This window comes from Pseudopipra pipra, chromosome 1, assembly GCF_036250125.1.
Source record: "Pseudopipra pipra isolate bDixPip1 chromosome 1, bDixPip1.hap1, whole genome shotgun sequence".
Classification (NCBI taxonomy): Eukaryota; Metazoa; Chordata; class Aves; order Passeriformes; family Pipridae; genus Pseudopipra; species Pseudopipra pipra.
The window spans coordinates 106,420,753-106,439,343 of NC_087549.1; the positions used below are offsets into that span (position 1 = coordinate 106,420,753).

The following is an 18,591-nucleotide window of genomic DNA, read 5'->3' on the forward strand; positions in this document are numbered from 1 at the left end:
GCATTGCAGTTTACTATTATCACCTAATAAGACTTATTCAGGAAAGATCTTTTATCTAAATTTGGTATTGTTTTTTAAATCTTTTTATTAATCCATGGAATACAGTTGCAGTGTAATCTCTCAAAATAATCATTGCCTACCTGAGTGTGGATCTGCAGCTGGTGTGAATAGTCATTTGACTCCAATGGAGCTCTCACAGTTCACGCCAACATGACGATCTGTGTTTACTTTTGAGTCAGGAGATAATACTGAAACACTAATTCTGACTACTGTCACGCATCCCTATTACCTGCCCACTCCCAGGTGTCATTGGATTTCAATCTGTTAATGCAAATAAGAGTTCCCACTATCATGATTCCTCATTTACTGTGTACAACATTTATTAAAGGATACAAAGACACATCGATGAATAGAACTTTTTTTTCCTCATTTTAAAAATTTGTTTTGGTGGTTTAAAGGAAGAACTTGGCAGGATCTTGAATGGGGTTGAAGATTTTCCGTGTTTTTAAATAACCTGCAGTTTTTTTCAATGTTTAGTTTTGGTGCTGTGTTCTCGGTGGAGTGGTATAGAAGAACCATGAATGTCCACTTGATGCTTCAGAATGTAGATCCCTCTTGGCTGAACTCCAAATGAACACTTTCAGAGCATGTGCTTTCAGATTATTGCTGGAAAAAGGATTTTGATTTATAGCATAGCTTAATTGTAACTGTTGAAATTAAATAAATGAGTGGAGGGTGTTTGTTTTTATTTTTCAGATTGCAGTCAAGAGTATACAGATTCAACAGGCATAGATTTGCATGAGTTTCTCATTAACACATTAAAGAATAACCCCAGGTAGGTATTTCCTGTGTTAGAGCTGGTATTCTTGCAATTATAGGTGGCAGGTTTTGACTTCCCATAACTGTACACTGTGTTTTATTTGTTCTGGAGATGGTTATGAGGCAAAATGTACAGGAGGTAGGCTGTTAACTGAGAGAAATGCTATAAAAAGTCATCAACTTCTACTCCTTGATCTGGTCACCCATTGCTTAATTTCGCTTAACATCTGGTCTTTGTCCTTACCTTCTCGTATACAGCTCTATGTGGTGATTGCAATAATACATTATAACTATTACAGTTGGAGATTTCTATATGAGTATAAAATAGCTCTCCTTTAATTGTGCTGCACACAATTAAAATCCTGTGCACAGTGCCAAATTCTGCTCTCAGTATTCCCATAGTTGTCATTTGGAGCTACAAGCCCATCTCATCATTAAATTTACCTCTAAACATGTAAGGAAGGATCTGTAACATTTTTATACATTGTGATTTTTATTCTTCATTTCAATTGGATCTGTTAAATAGGTACCGTGTAATTCTGCAGTTATAGGAGAACTTGCATAACCTCTTGTATAGATGATGGAAGGTCCTTCAATTGCTTTATCTGTGCAAAATGAGAAAGTTCAGAAGAACTAAGGAGTGATGGGACTCTGTCAACCTTAGAAATGCGTGAAATACACTGGGGAAATTTTTGAATGTTTTTGGCAGGAGAGCATGGAAAAAAAGGAATATCTGGGACTTTCCAGTTGAAAACAGAGCATTTTGACTGAGAAATACTGTGGCATTGCCTCCTGGGAACCATAGTTCAAGGGCGTTGTTCTCTCTTGTACTCTCTAACTAGATTGGATATGTCCAGTCTTCTTGCAGCAAATCAATGCCCCATGGAAGATATGTCTCAGGCAAAATGTTGAAAATTTCTGTGGGTAGCAGCTCTTCTTGTGAAAGAGCTAGGTTAGCTGGAAATCTCATTTTCCATCAAAAAAGGGGTGAAAAAGGACCAAAACTATCCATAGCAGTCAGATCTTTCTCTGCAACACGTTGGTTGCAGCCTGTTGTGGCCGGAAGTGCTTTCAGACCATAGCTGAGCTCGGAGAAGAGCAGAACCTGTCGTGTATGTCTGCAAAGCTGCAGCAAAGCAGGCTGCAGTCTTTTCCACATGAGCCAGGGTAAAGCACGTTTCATTTTTAATCAAGATGACTGACAGCGCTTGCAAAATAGCCTTTCAAATGCTGATATATTAATTTTTCCTCTAAAATGTCTGTTGATAGTTGATGGTACAATTCCTTGCGTTTCTTTTTGACAGGGACAGAATGATACTCTTGAAAATGGAACAGGAAATTATTGATTTTATTAGTGACAACAAGTAAGTCGAGTTTCCACACTTGGTTATTAAGTCATGTGCTTGTGTTGCAATGTGAGCTGTGCGAGGGATTCGCTCGTATGGACCACAGTGCTCCTGAGGACTGTTACTGGCACGCTGCAAGAGCAGGCTTTTATTTCCTGACACGTGGTGGTATTGCTTAAAATATGGTAGATGTAAATGAAAACCTTTTGCTTTTCATTGTGTTGTAATTGCACTGGCTCCGCTCATTTAAATCCGAAAATATAATTAAAGCTTTTAGTGTAGAGAATAATCAAGGGTGTTATCTCTTGGCTCTTCCTTTGTGCTATATTATTCTAAGGCATTGGAAAATAAAACTGAACTTGGGTGGAGGGATTCTTGTTATCATTAGCTCTTTATAATAAAATGTTTCTGCAGCTTTAAAAATGGAGAGTCAGAATAGCCGCAGAGGAAGAAATTATGCTGACGGGAAATAAGCATTTTGTCAGTAATAGAGAAAAAAGGAATATTTGCCAAACAAGATCTTTCCAGAATCATCCTGCATCTGACCTCTGGGAGAAAAGCACAAAGCTGTTGCCAGTGTCTCAACAAATCTGTAGGTTTGGTTGAGCAGGGAGTGTGTATGTGGGGGGTGGGGGGGTCAGGAGATGAGTTCCTCCCAACACACAGAATACTCACTAGGTACCATGAAGCATGAGCTTTGTTTGTCTCAATGTAGCACATGGAAATGCACTTATAGAAATTTTAAAATTAATTCCTTTTTCTTTTTCCCTCCAGCCTTCCTATAGCAAACATTTATATGTAAATGTGCAATGGAGAAATTTTAAGTTAGATTTCTGTCCTCTGAATTATCAAATGTATTACTATTTTCATTTATTTATAGCTCAGAGGGAAATGTAATTATCAATGCTATTTGTTTTCTTTTTTCCTAGTAATCACTATAAAAAGTTCCCTCAGATGTCTTCGTATCAGAGGATGCTAGTGCACAGAGTGGCAGCTTACTTTGGAATGGATCACAATGTGGATCAGACTGGAAAATCTGTAATTATCAACAAGACCAGCAATACAAGAATGTAAGTATTGCTACTGTTGTGTAACACTGATGTGTTTTTCCTTGTTCCCTTTCACAGTACAAGAGCTGGTTTGTACCATGACTGCGTGGTGTAATTTTTTATATATATATTTTAATTTATTTTTTTAGCAAGAGTGAGTGCTGTTTATTGTTTTCTAGGGTGGAAGGGGAGGACAGGGCTTTCATTGTGAGGTTATATAAGGATATATAAGGAGAAATCAACCTAACTGGTCTATTGCAAGAAGTTTATCACAGTATCTTGGAGTATTACTTTTCCTGATTCCTTAGTACTGCCACTTTGCTATGAAAATAATCTCCTTTATATGTCACCTGATACCATAGAGCTATATTCCTAAATAACCCAAATGTATTTGGAAGACTACCTCTTCCCTTGTTCTGGCTCTGCCTGCTTCAAGAATCATTTTCTGTCCAGCCCAATTATTTAGGATATGGTTCCCCTCCACCAGCTGTCACCATTCATTCCCTTTTTTTCTTATCCCCTTCTGCTTCCACTATATTTTCTCTTCTAATCTCACTGTTTGACCACAGTGTTTTGGTGAAATTTAAATTCCTTCTGATGGTTCAAATGTATTGGAAAATTCCTGGCAGGTTAACCTTGTGCTGGCATGCATTATGTGCTCCTCCATGAACCTGTATAAAGCCAGCAAAAACTTTATACGAAGGTCCCTGGCTAATTCAGCAAAGGTGTGGTAATGTGTCCTTGCCCAATCAGCATCACTTTTTCTACCAAGTGCCTTATGTGTATTAAATGTAGCCTTCCTCTCACTCTCTACCGATAAACTACATCATGAAGAGGAAGTAGTTACAACTGAGTAATGAAGTTTTGGTATCTGGTATTGGAACAGGAAAGGCCAGCTTGAAAATTGTGTACTTCCTGTATTCAATTAGTAGGAGAAATGAAAATATTTATTTCATTTATATATCCAGTAGTTAGATGATTTATTTATATCCAGTTGTAGAGAGGATTTTTTTTAATGTTATTAGGTTGTCCTGTAGAAGGGTAGAGGGACTACCTAATTTTGCAAGATCAAAATCTGAGCCAAACACATTGGTATTTGCTATTTCACTAAGCCCTAAAAATCCTCCATATGTATGAAGTAAATTTAAGATCATGCACAATTTATTTTAGATCCTTTTCATGGGCTATCCTTGAGATACTTGGGATTCTGTAAAACAGCACTGGGGTATTAATGTTTTTAAAGATTCGATTTTCAGAAGTCAAGAGAATTACAGTAGTTCAATAAAACACTCAGGCTGAGAAGGCTTAGCCTCAGGGTCTGGTAATACCTGCCCTTGCACAAGTGCTATATTTGAATAAGAAAAAGCTGGATATGCAGCAAACTGGTGTTCAGTTTTGAGGTGTAAATAAGGAAAAATTTAGTCTCCTCTTAAACAAAACACATTCAGTCGTATTTGAATGCTTTTTAGGCATTCCTCTCTCTTTACAGTTCTCCCTTTTCAGTTCACATCTGTGTCACTGCTGTAGCGTACCAACTGCTACAGATCTTTCCTCACAGCATTGCCTTCTGCTGGTTGACTTGACAATAGAATACTATCACATTAATATCTGTAAATGCCTTGCTCTGTTGTGTGACCCATCGTCTCAGAGATAGGCAGCACTGGAGGTGCTGTTGGAAATGCTTGCACAGCGCTTCTGGAGAGGACACTGAAGCCTTCTTCAACAGTCAAAGCTTTATCCACGTGCTCTGGTGAAACTGTGGCTTCATACATGGTGGGAGTGAGCAAGCAAGCCTATTTGCCAGGCATGAACTGGCATCCTTGTGGGCAGGCTCACCGGGCCGGATGTTGCAGGGTATAACGGATCGAATGGCCCTTTCAGCTTCGGTCTTGCAAACTGGAGGTGAGGCCAGAAAAATTGGTTCTGATACCATTCCTGTCTAGATCTTCCAGAAATAAACACAGGGCTTTGCCCCTCTGTTGACTGTGAGTAACACAGCTGTTTTGTAAGCATCACAGAAGCTGCAGTTTTCTTCCCTCTTCAGTGATTTGGTGGTAGGTAACTGGATTATGTGAAGCTCATAATGCCTTGTGGTGCTTCCAGTGTGTTATTTACATTATTTGGATATTGCCATAAAATAAAGCTTTGTAGAAGTGGCTCTTTCTTTTCATAACTGGAGGAGATGGCATGTTTTTTTTTTTTTAAATGTCCCTGACTCTGACAGAAAATAGCTTGTTATTATCTAGCATGAATAAGGGCTGATGAGATTTTATTATCCGCAGCAAATATTGTGTAAGTTCCACATCTGAAAGAGTCTGATGTGATTTCATGTGTTCTGCATTTCACTACTCTCAGAGGAGACAGTTTTGTGTGGTTCAGAATCAACACCAAATACTGGGAATGTGTTGACTCTATTAATTACTACTTGGACAGTATCCAGAATACTGAAGAATCTGAAGAGTGTCTGAAACACTGTTCAGCGTGGTTATGCTGTGCTGTAAGCCTGAGCCTTGATAGCTTTATGTGAATTTATGGAGAGGCCTCACAGACAGATGTTCTGAAGATTTGCATTTTGGCAATAAATTATCTCTTTATGGCATGTGGTTTTTAAAGTACTTTAGCAGCATACTGTGGAGAGGGAAGAATGGTCCTGCATACTCAAGAATTCGTAAATTCTGTACTGTCTGTGACTTCTGTGGTCGTGTGCCTGTTTGAGAAGAACATATGACTCTGCAGAGTTGCCACGTGGGCTTGAATAAGCACCTTGTGGCATACTGCTTTGGCTGAGTGAGGGTTCGTGTCACATCTCTGCTTAGGCTTGTGGGTGATGGGTTCTTCCCTGGCTCCAGGCAGTGAGGTGCGTTTATTCTGTTCAGCAGAGACCTCCTGTGCTCACTGCCTGCAGGTGCTCAGAGGTACAAGTGTCAAAAGAGTTAATGGTTTTGGGATGAAAAGGCTGTTTGGAAAAATCTGGTACCAATGCTCCCTTAGAGGTGCTGTGGTACAATCTGTCATATGGGGGACTGGGGTGTGAATGGACCAGATGGGGGCTTTTCAGTCCTTTCATCAAGTGGCTGTCTTAGGGCAATGTGTATCCACTTTTATGTGCCTGTGCCTGTAAAGTACCTACTTTATGGAGGTTTGGGATTTGAGAAAGTGCTTATTGAAGAGGTTGCAGCTGGAAGGAGGGCTGTGACTTCTCTGGTCATTCTCTGTGCTGCTTTACAGAGAGGAGAAAAATGATGGTAAAAATTCATTAGGACTTAAGTCTCTGGGAGTGCAATACTGTAGCTTTCATGAACTCTCAATGAGATCTCTCTTAAAAATACAGTCAAACAATAATGGCAATTTAGCAGTTGCAAAAGTATTTATAATGAAGAGTTTAATCTAAAGTGCCTTTTTTTTGTTAATTTTATTGGAATGTGAACAAGTCATCCTGTCTTGAAGCTTTTTTTATGAAATGAAATTTTAAAAGACGGTGATGACCTCAACTACCAAAGTGGTTTTTGACCTTAATCAAGTTAAGTCTGTGTACTCTAGCACTTATTACAGGATAGTGGATCTTAAAAACAAATTATCTTTTCATATAATTTTTGAAATTTAAAGTAGGTTAAAAAAAAAAGAGAATGACTTAAAAAATATATATATATAATTTTTCATGGTCTCATGTCTTACGAAGTCCTGCCTAACTAAATTATCCCATTTTTGAAATCTTAATCTCAGCACCATACATGAAAAAAAATTGATCAGAAAATGGAGGAAATTTTGTTGTTGTTGTTTTGTTTTTATAGTCAAAGAACTCAAATACTACTTAAAATGAGATATCTGCTTTGTTCAGATGATGCTCTTGTGTCACTGTTCTGATGTATATCTGTCATCTGTATTTGCCTGTCATCTTTCTAAAGATATACAGAAATGTAAGGGGAACTTAAGACAGTGAAATATGATATAAAGAGAAGTTTGGAATTGAGGTGATGTGTTAGACAGGGCATCCCTATTTGGAGCCAAAAAATGTGTGTGTGCCACCTTCTATTCTGTATATTCCTCATAATTCCTATCAAACAACTGGAAGTACTTCATGTTTTTTTGCAGAACTGTTTATATTGTTAGATGTATCAGTTCAATCAGATTCATTCATTTTATTATCTATAGATAGGTGGAGAAATGTAGGGGAAGTGCATTTGGTGTACTTGGTAAATGAAAAGGATTTTCATTTGGTTGAGATCATCAGCCATGTGACAAGCAAGTCTGTACCACAGCCCACACATGCATTCATGTACTTTTTTATATAAGCGTGAGTGGCAGGGCTCATCAGAATGAGCAGGTGGGATGCTTATGATATATATGCTGTGTTTAGACATTTTCATATGTTCTGAGGGTGTAACATACCTATTATGAACTTTATACCAATTCTCACATCCTCGATTCTAATTTTTTTCCTCAAGAACATTGTGAGTTATAATCCTTGTGATACTTTGTTTTCTTCCTACTCTCTTAACATCATGTTGGCCCTGTTGGAAGGTGTTTTAGTGTCTTTGAGGTGCATAAAAAACTTCAGGCAATGCTAAGCTCTTATGTGTATTACAGGGGTTCCTTATGATCTAGAGATGAACTGTATCAGCAGAAGGAGACATAATGTACAGGTTGTACTTTGAATAACCTCCAAGGCCTTCTTGTTTGACACATAATCTGTATTATTCTGCCTCCTTTGTGTAAGGGTGGTTTGAATCACAAGCAAAGAAGAAAAGTTCTCTTTGGGTTTCTGTTGTGTATACACTGACTGATCTTGCTATAGATAACACCTATGCTAGTAGAGGTGCACTGTGACAATTTCACCAACTTAAGAATCTGAACTTTGGTACAGGATCCTACAAACATGTCAAATGGCATTCACTGAACGTGGCAATTTCAATGAGGAATAGTTTGTAGAATTTTTTTTTTACCCTAGGCCTGAAGTGCCAAGAAGACTTCCTTAAGATGCCAAATGTTACAGCCTTTGGAGCATGCAGAAAAGTATGCCTTTCCCCTTGACTGAATAAGGTATTCAGTGTAAATGACTTTAATTTCTTTAAGCGGTTGTTTGCTGATGGGAAAGATGGGACATTTTAGCTATAAGAGAGCAGTGACAAATATATACCTGAACACGAATATCTTTTTTGTAAAACCTCAGTCAAAGCAATTTAATATTTGCCAGAGCATTTGAAGAACAGTTTTGTTCCCTGCCCTGTTGTAAACCAGAATAGTTATCTGGCATATGGTTTGCTGCATGGTATTATTCCATCTGTGTTTAAGCACCTTATGCTATTCTTAATTATCGCATGTGTACACAGAGCAATGATCTCATGAGAGCAGAATTGCTTTTGTGAGCCACATGATGCATGAAAACTTACATGAACACCCTTATTTCTGGTTTTATTTTCATTAGACTCTTGCACTATTTTCTTCAAGGGACTATGGAGTCATCTCCATTCCTTCATTTCCTGTTGTATTTAACTCTTTCTCGTCTTCCCTACAGAATGGTTGCTCCTTGGCTATTAAGAAATAAACAGAAACTGGAAATATCCAGACTTTCACTCTGGTTTACAATTGCTGTTGCTCAGTTGGTGTTACAACATTGTCTGTTCCAAATGTGTAGAGAAATAAAAGGGTGCATAATAGATGTATGCAACTAAAATGGAGAAACTGTGTGACTGTAATTGACCAAGACGTTTTGTTCTGGTTTAAGATGAACTAATACATTATGCGACTAATAATTTAGTAAGAACATTAATAAAAGAATAATGTATAATAAAAACGATGAGTTTATGTAGCCACATTGTAATGTAACATTTAAGTAACAAATTATGTTTGTTTTCATGGATTTTATTTCTTGACTTTTTTCACACAAAAATAACTTCTTTATTTCAGTCTGGCATTAAATTAGGAACATGATTAGTTTTTCAGTGCAATAGCAATTATTTTTAGGTTTTAAGAACCCAGTGTCCTGATAGGCATGCTTATGTTTTAGCCTTTACTTCCTTTTTATCCTTTCTCACTGCACTCAGAACTGCAGCCCAGAGCTGAAGAAGGCTTTCACATCCGAGAAGTAGGAGAGAACTTCCCGAAAAATGCTTCAGAAAAGCATTAAAGGGAATTAGACATTTTCAGTTGAAGTTCAGGAAATGTCTGCCTCCAGCAGTGGCTGGAGCCTACTTTTTCTCTGCAATGCCTCAGCTTATTGTCACAGGAGAGAGCCACATGGAATAATTGCTTTTCTTTTATCCAGTCACATGGTGATTGGAGAAGTAATTCAGGGTGTACATGTGCTAATAACTGGTAGAAATTTTATTAATATCTTACTATTGTGCTACAAACATTTGTGTCAGACATAAAATTGCTACCTTTCCATAAATGCATTATTTGAGGTTGTGCACATTCATTATTTTGCTGCTTGATGCTCATCCTGCAGAGACTGAGCTTTTTTTTTTGTTCCAGTCTTTCTTTTTCTTTTTTTTTAATGCTTATTTTCTTAATTGTAATGATAGTTGAATTTGGACAGCCTTTTTTTCTCAGCAAGTATTATGCCATTTTAGTCATAAGACTGTTTTACATGAAAGATACAAAAGGAAAAACATAAATACTTGGTACACTTGAAGTTGAGCTGAATTTGACCCTTGAGCTGAATTTGACCCTTAAATACTGGCTTCATTCTTACTTCAGTGTAAGCTGTATACTGGACTCATAGAAATTACTTATTCTCTAAATGAGATGTTAGGGTTAATGAACCAGTTCTAATAGCTCCAATATTAAATTTTCATCTAATGTAATTTATTAAAATTAAATTGTTTATAATTAAGGTGGACATGTGCTTTTTACAGCTGTTCTATACTGTAATGAAATATTAGTTAAGCATTAATCAGAAGACATTTATGGTACTTTTTTTCTCTATTTCTTATCTTTTTAATCTTTGCAATCACACCACTTTATAGTGTAGGTTTTGTTAAACCTGGAAGGTTATTGTCACCTGCTGTGTGTGGGGAGATGAGAGGTTGCCCAGGAAGAGAACGCTTTGGAATAGCAAGTAGGTAATTTGGTTGAGGGAAGCTCTTTCTTGCATAAGTAATTAATCCTTGTGCTTGTTCAAGCTGTAGTAGGAAAGTGCTCATTAATCAAGATGCTATTTGGTCATTTATACTTTCAAATTACTGGAGAGGGATCTGGAAGCCTGAGATGGCTCCTGTGCTTTCCTCTGAGGTAACTGTACATCAGTAGTAGGTGAAGAAATGTATTTAAATCTGAGCATTTTAGAAATAAGGTGTCGATAGTTGAGCAAGTAAATTTTAGATGTGATCCAAACTGGTTTTATGATTGCCTTTTGCTCTTCTGTTGCATGCCTCATTTTTAATGTAGGAAATAGGACACATAGAAATATGAAAAGTATTACGAGTTTCGAGAAATCTTTGCCTTTGTCAGTTGTTTCTTGCTGTTTCCAGGGTAGCCTTGTGAGGCTGTTTCTGTCAGTTTATTAAAAACAGGACCTCCTTTTTAGGCCAGTGATTGTTCAGAGGATGACTTCTGATCCATGAGTCTTCCTGCTGGAGAGGGCAAAAATATTCATGAGTGTAAAGCAGAAGTCAGAACAAGAATTTGTTATGAAATTGATGTGCATACATGGGGCATTTCAAGAAATAATAGTTTTTTCATTAGCTCATTGGCTTTTAGTGAACCATCTTGCCTTCATCAGTAGACTTCAAATCTTAAATTTGCTTCCTTTTTCTCTCTCTGTTCCTTGTTAATTTTTGAACATCTGAAATAGAAAATTGTAATTTTAAATAGATCACAGCAGTTATGCAACACTGTAATTTTCAGCCACTTACAGAATATGCCCCATCCTTAAAATCAGATATTAATGAATTCCATAATAATCTATGCTACCACTTTTGAGCCTCTATTAGCTGGAAATAAATTGGCACTGTGCAAGATGTTCAGTCTTTTTAGGCACCCTGAATATCAAGAAATAAATCCAATTGAGGAGAGTAAGCAGGGTAAGCAGGTCCCTCAGTAAAGAAATAATCTTAGTTTGATCACAGGAGGACACTTTGAAGCTCCTAAAATGGTCCCTGCCTAAGAGAGGACATAATGTTTCTGCCCCATCTAGCAGAAGGGGTGGTATTTGCACGTGACTTGGCTTGTAGGCTTCTCCCCTGTTTTCAAAGCCCATCTTCTGGCCCCAAAATACTGGGCAAAATATTGAAGTTTGTACTCAAGCAGACACTCAAGGAGTCAAGAGGTACTATGTTTTTGCATCCAGATCTTCAAACAGGATGATTTTTTGGAATTAAGTTTTAGGAAAGCTTATGAGGGTCGTGAGTTTTGTAATGGTACCTCAACATTGAATCAGGTTCTTTAAGTACCGTATGGGTTGAAATCCTTCAGGAACTGGCCCTCTGCCCTCTGCTTGGTCCACACACAGAACAACTTGGCATGGAAAAGATTCAGCGTGCATCCTGTAGCCTTCAGCTTCACCGTGGATTTTTGTAATAAGAAACACTACTGGTGCCAGCCCCACTGAAGTCGGGGGCTGAAGTCAACCTCAGTTAGAGGGGGAGAATGCCTTGTGACTTTCCACATCCCTGTTTAATAATAAATGCAGAACACGTTTAGAGTCCAGCTGCTGCTCTGAAAAAAGTATTAAAGAATTATAGTCTTAAACAGGGGAAAATTTAGCATTTGGTATTTGAGGGGTTTTTCCCCCTGTGCCACAGAGAAGACAGCACCTTGAAGAACTGTCTTGTACTGGGTTGATTTTTTTTAAGGCTTTTAATGTGCTTTTACCATCATCTCAGAAGTTCTTAGTGACTCATATGATAAAAGCAGCAATCTGTTAATGAGGCATTTACCTTCAAATGCTTGCAATGCCATTTTGAGTGGTTTTAAGTATTAAGTTGTGATAATATAACTGCACTGTGCTTTAACAATTATCTGTATTTAAATTCCCACTCTAGCTTTTTGAAACTGTATTTTAGCATCCATCAGCCTTTAAATACACGAAACCTATTTGAAGGGTGTAATTTCAGGCTCTCATTCTTGAAAAACGTTGTTCTGAGAGAATTTAATCAAATAATTTAACCTGTAGGGCTGGAATTCTGCCTTTTTCATTAAGTTGGGGGCTTTTGACAATGATAATATTTGCTTCCAAGTTCTGTAAATTCTCAAACTCTCAGAATACATTCCTATGCCTCTATTATCAAAACAGACATTGGTAGTGCAAATAATAGAGTTTTGGCCCTAGAGGTAAAGCAAAGAGACAGTAATGCTTACATAGTTTTATTGGGGTAGTAATGCAGAGTCCTAGGAGAGCCTTCAACCTAAAACCAAAAAAAACCACACAGCAGGCAGATGTAGTAGGTATTCACAAACTAGCACAGCAAGAAAGGCAACCATACTGTGTCACAGCATGCCTTCAGAATAGAGGCTAACATGATGTTGGACTGAGCAGTCAGTTTAATTAAAGACAAGTGCAAATAACAGGAAAACAATGTTAAACCATCAGAACACCTGCATAAGAGTGCCCTAAATCTTCACAACTTCTCTGAATCCTGTCAGCAGCAGTGCTTCTCTCTGGCTTCCACCATCCCATTGCTCTCTTGATGGCATCCTTGTGTAAGATCATTTTTGTTGGTTATTCATTTTGTTTGCCAGATGATGATTCTGCGAGTACCCTGGGTGCTGTTTTTCCTGTCCTTAGCCCCATTACCCTACCTATTTTTGACTTTGTGTTGCCACTTATTCAGGAGAGGAATATTAACATGCTGTTCCCTGTTACGTGCCTTAAATGAACATTGGATCACAAATGCAAAGTTCAGTTTTTTTGGCTCCTGCATACCACAGCGATCTCCCCTTTTGAACTTGCATTCCTGTACTGTGTTCTTTCAGACAGCTGCTTGGCTGTTACCTGTGAGGCTTTTGCAGATGATATGCACTACGGCACTTGCTAGATTTTTTAGCTACATCAGGTGCTGTACTGCCAAACCCATCTTTTCCACACATGGTGAGGTTGTTGCTTCTTCTGAAAGACGTCTTGCAACAGCCTGTGTGCTGTGGTGCTGTCAGAAACATATGCCTCGTAATAAAGATTTATGTGCTGTGTATAAGTCAGCCCTGACAATACCAGACTGTTTGTGTGCTCTGCTAATGCAGTGACTGAGTCTGCAGAACTGTAACATTCAGAGCTCATGCTTGTCTCTTTCCATTTGTCCTTTTGGTGTGGTATCTGTGTTTCCTGATTTTTAGCCAGTAATTTTTAATAAGCTAATTAGCTTATTTTTAAATGAGTGCAGATTTTTTCCCCACAGTATTTCATTTCTTATCTCCTGTCCAAATAGAGGTCTATGAAACTGCATTAGTTGGCTTGGCAGACTCAAGGAAATGCCCTGTTCCTTCCTTAGTCATGTATCCTAATAGCTATTACCATTTTGCAATATGTTTTTAAAATCTGTAATTTAATTAAATAGGGGATACCTGGTTAAGGTAGTTAGGGTTTGTGGTTTTTTCCTTACTACTTACAAGAGTTGACTCAGAATCAAAAGCATTAAATGAGCATGTAATGGGGAATTCTCCTGAAAGAGTCCATGTAAAAAAATATGCCTGAGGCATGAACTCTGCTTTCTGTCATCCAGAGATAAATTGAGAAGAACTCAAGTGAATGGGAGTAGCTCACATTAAAATCACTGTAATGATAGTAGGAAAAAAAAATCACATAATGCTATCAAAAACCTTTTTTTTTTTACTTTTTGACACACAGAAATATTTTGCTGCTTATTCCATATTTCCCATTTCTGAAATATAGACTTCACTGTAAGCAATGAGTTCAAAAAAGTGCCTTTGGGGCCTTGCTTAAGTAGGGGCTGCAGATGACTTTTAAGGAACTATAAAATCAGAAGGGCAAATGGTAGTGGCCAACTTGCAAAAGAAAGAACAGACACAAAGACCACCTAAAAGGTAGTGATGGAGGTTTGTTCTGCTATGGATTTGTTACTATATATCTGACTCAGTGTTTCAAAAAATGACAGCATGGTTAAGGTTGGAAGGATCTCTGGAGGTTGACTTGTCCAACCCAGCCCTGCTCAAGCAGCACCACCTGGACCCAGTTGCCCAAGACGATATCTGGGACCATACCAAGGATAGAGACTCCACCACCTGTCTGGGCAACCTGTGCCAGTGCTTGGTCACCCTCACAATGAAATTATTCCAAGCACAGAAATAAGTTCCACCCATATCTTCAAATGATCTCTCAACACAAAAATGAGACTGAAAGTGTTGAAATGATCATTGGCTACCTGAGAAGGAGCACAGCCACGAGAAATGAGAAAATTGCTGTGAGATTTTACCTGGGTACTCTCCCCAGGTCTGGACCTGATATTGCACAGAAGTATGTAGAAATGTTCCTGAATCAGGAAAAAAACTGGATAGTAGAACTAATGATGCCTGTTACATATTGTGTCTGGTCATTGGGTAAACTGATCACTTGCCAGAAAGTGATCTCTTTTCACTGTGGAAGAAAACAGATTAGGAAAATGTTTCCAAAGATTTTTGGTGATGGGAGCAGACTTTGCAGAAGTTTGCAGGTACTCAGAGAGTTTTGGGAACCTTTTCATGGTGAAATGTTTGGGTGCTGCAGGACACCTACTGAAGTTGGCTCCCTGAAGAAGAGAGAAGGGGGGCCAGAAGGGGGGTAAGCAGCTGCCTGAGTATGCGTGCCCAAGAGCGCTAACTCTTGGGCTTTAACCTTTGTAGTGCCTGATGAAAAGCTTTACAGGGAAGAAAGAAATGTGCTGTGTGTTTTCTTCTGTACCACATTGCCAGAAAGATGACTAACTGAGGTACCTGGCAACTTTTAGGAAATATGAAATGAGTTCATCTGCGATTGTGGTTTTGTGAAGCTGCATTTTCAGGGCACAGATGTTTTGCTTCCACCCATACTATCAAGCAATAAAAATCTGGATGATCAAAAGGTTATATTAAATAAAACCAAAACAAAAAAAGAAACACCCCAGACTTTACGTCTTTTTAGCCTGTGTGCTTTCCCCCTCCCTTAATGTTGGTTTCTGAGCCTTTAAGATGTAACTGGGTCATGGTTTTTGGTTTCTCAGTAGAGTCCCCAAATTGCAAAAATCCTATTGACCTAAAAGTTTCTTCTGAAGTAGTAGGGCTTGAGATTCTCAAGTGATGCCCTGATTCCAGACATGGGGAATAAATGGAGTACTGAATGGGCTAAATGAAATCCTGTCATACAGGTAGGCAGCACTCCTTGTACACGTGCATTTGCATGCCCTTTTCCTTGCACATGGCTGTTACCAAGTACATGGAGGTGGCACGGTAAACCCACAAATTATAGTGGGGTTTTTTTGTTTGTTTGTTTGTGGTTTTGTTTGTTTGTTATTTGAAAGATCCCTAAATAGGGAAGAGTACTTGAGTTAGCTGTAAGGTCTTCAGAAGTTCTCAGTGTCTCTTCAAAAAGAGGAATCCCATTTTTTAAAATTAAGCTGAGGTTTAGTTAGGATTTGAAGATGTAACCTAGGTATCCAGTGTGGCAATAGTGAATAAGTTCCTGATTCTTTTTAATGGCTTTGTAACAGTAATTGTAAACCATGCTTTGACTACAGTAAATCTTAATGTATGCCAGTAAATAATCCTGATAAATTCGCTTCCTTACGTGCATGAACACAATTTTTTATATTGTACTGGCTGCTACTGGCAATATCAGCTAAAAAATCTCAGAAGAGTTAATAATTTAGGACTCACATGAGATGAATTCACTGTATTTGCTGTATTACTGTAATTATATACTCTGTAGCATATTGACACTACACTGCATCTTACTCAAAATTGCATATTAATTTCTTCATTTTTAAGCAGATTGACCTGCAAATTCATAAACTAATGTAACAGATTTCCCTGGAATAACCACAAGGTCTCTGCTTCCTTACAGAAAATGCATAATACTGTTACAGGGAACTGTAAAGCTGGGAATGTAGAGCTTGCACTGACTTCCTCTTCCATCAGGGGAGCAGACCCAAAGCTTTGCAGAGATATCTTTAAAATAGTCTACATTTCTTTTGACTAACGATTTTTAGTGTGTGAGGGAGGCCTGCAGGTTGGCGTGCCTGAAGAAATTTGTTGCTGTGGTACCCTATTTCTCACTTGACAGCCTTCCCTCTGCCTTTGCATCCTTATTAACTGAGCTGGTCATGCTCTTTGCAGCCTCACTGGTAACAGTGACCCAGAGCTGCAGTGACAACTGGGAGGAGAGGACCTTCTCATGGTGCTGATAATACCCCGGTGCTTCGTAGTGCTCTGCACATTCGCAGAGTCTCTCTGCCCAAGCAAATTTCTTTTCACAACCGAAGACTAATCACCTACTGGGCTTGGAGATTAATTTTATTAACAGGCACGTAATGAATCATTAGCTTTGACTTGTGGTTTGATCTCATGCTACTCCTATTCTCTTATGGCAAGTGGAAACATTTTATAATTAGCAAATGAAGTGAAAATGGGATTTAATAATGAATTATGAAGTATGAAAATCATGTTGTTGTTTAAATAAGTTAATAGTTGGAGGAGGCATTTTTTTCAAATTGTTTTTTCAAGCTTTTTTCTTTCTAGTTTTTGATTAATTTTTTTCTCAGCATTTTAAAATCTCATTTGTTTATTATGCTTGGTATATAGATTATTAGTTGTTCAGCAGATAATTTGCACCTCTAAATTTTACGTTGATAGTACAATTGCAAAAATTTTGTTTGTGCTTTAGGATGTAAAACCAGAAAATAACAATCCTCAGATAGTTCTGTCAAAGCAGAATATTTGAGTGAATGAATCTTCATTTCTGGCTGTGCAGGCATAGTGCTCATTAATGGGAGCAAAGGGAGAGCAACCCACCAAGCAATCCATTAGTGGGGCTTTTTAGCCTTTCTATAAGGAAACATAATGAATGGCCCATTAGGTTAGAAAATTATGCAGAGAGCCATGGTCCTCTGGGTTTTCCCAAAAGAAGGCTAGTAGGGCATCCAGAGAGTCTGCTGACTTGGGCCCTATATGTTAGTCCTAGCAGCTACGGATGGTGGACAGAGGTTTATTGAATTGTCAAACTATGTGGAAATGGGGACCGTATGTTTTGTCATTTTGTCACAAAAATGCAAATCGTGAGCAGAAGTGGGAATCCTCTAAATTAACAGAGAAAAAGAGGCGGGATAGCTGGTGTCTGTTAATATTGAATTTCTTACAGTTTATTACAAATGTTTTCTGCACATCTGACAATGATTTGATATGGACTGCAATTATGGCATGAATATGTGCTCTATTTTAATTTGAAATCCATAATGCTGTAACAACAAAGTAGTGGTTGATTTACACATTTGGTTTAATTTTCTGTAGTGAAATAAGATGAGGCTGAGGTTTTTGTTTTAAAGTTTGTAGAGGACTTCTATTTACAAAATCACTGACTTCTTTAAATTCTACCTTTTGATTTCTTTCCCATTGCTCCGTTAATGCCAGTGAAAGCTTGTTGTCCTGTTTGTGTAGGTCTCTAGACATGAGCTCTTCCTACCAGTACTGATGTTGGCAGCTCTTTCAGCATGTTGCATAAGGCTTGTGTTCCTTGATAGATGTATTATTGTTTTTAAAACAGTTTGTGCATTAGCAGCCCCTCAGTTGGGTGATAGTAGTGTATGAATCTTAGCTCAGTACGTGAGGCCATTGGTCACTCTATCAACGTTGGTTGAACAGAAAACATTACAGGTTTGGCTCTGGGAGTGGTGCAGGCCAGAATGTTATTTATTGACAGCTACGAGGCATTGGCAGTGACCAGCTCAGTTGCAAAAGTTGCTTCTTAAAATTCTCTTTCTGCACAGGGTGAGGGGATATATGATTCTGTTTTTTGTACAAGGTGAGAACATGGAACAGCATCATAACCACCTTACAAACCTGAAAATGTTGAGCTTTTAACCAGTGGGGCTTGGCTTTTAAAATAAATGAAAAAATGTCTGTATGAATTTAAATCAGTGAACTGATTGATACTCTTATGATTGTTCTGGAGAATTTTTCTCACATAATGCTGATGAGGTAAAGTTTAGTTTAAGCAAAACATCACCTGTCCCTCCCTTTACTGATTTTGCTTATTAGGAGTGAGGAAACTCTTGAGTGTTTTGTTTTTTAAAATTTCTACCATTTTTTTCCTTACTTATAAAGATGGACAGGCTTCACTAAGTGGCAGTGTTGCCGGAGGTCCAAGCTACTGAAGGAAGCAAATTAACATTCAGTATGGTAATTTGTTTTCCCTGTCCTTCAGTCACAGTGAGGAGAGTCTAAATATTTCAGTGACTGAGACTTTGGATTCCCAT

At 38.1% G+C, this 18,591-nt stretch overlaps 1 protein-coding gene across 25 annotated transcripts in view; it reads left to right on the forward strand.

The window, feature by feature from the left end:
- The window catches only part of ARPP21 (cAMP regulated phosphoprotein 21), a 194,725-nt gene that overhangs the window by 99,415 nt on the left and 76,719 nt on the right, over positions 1–18,591 (forward strand). For all 25 annotated transcript variants that reach the window (XM_064669533.1, XM_064669509.1, XM_064669473.1 and 22 more), the window contains 3 exons: positions 757–835; positions 2,124–2,183; positions 3,095–3,235. In XM_064669533.1, coding sequence (XP_064525603.1) covers positions 757–835; positions 2,124–2,183; positions 3,095–3,235 — 280 coding nt within the window. The remainder of the gene's footprint in view (positions 1–756; positions 836–2,123; positions 2,184–3,094; positions 3,236–18,591) is intronic.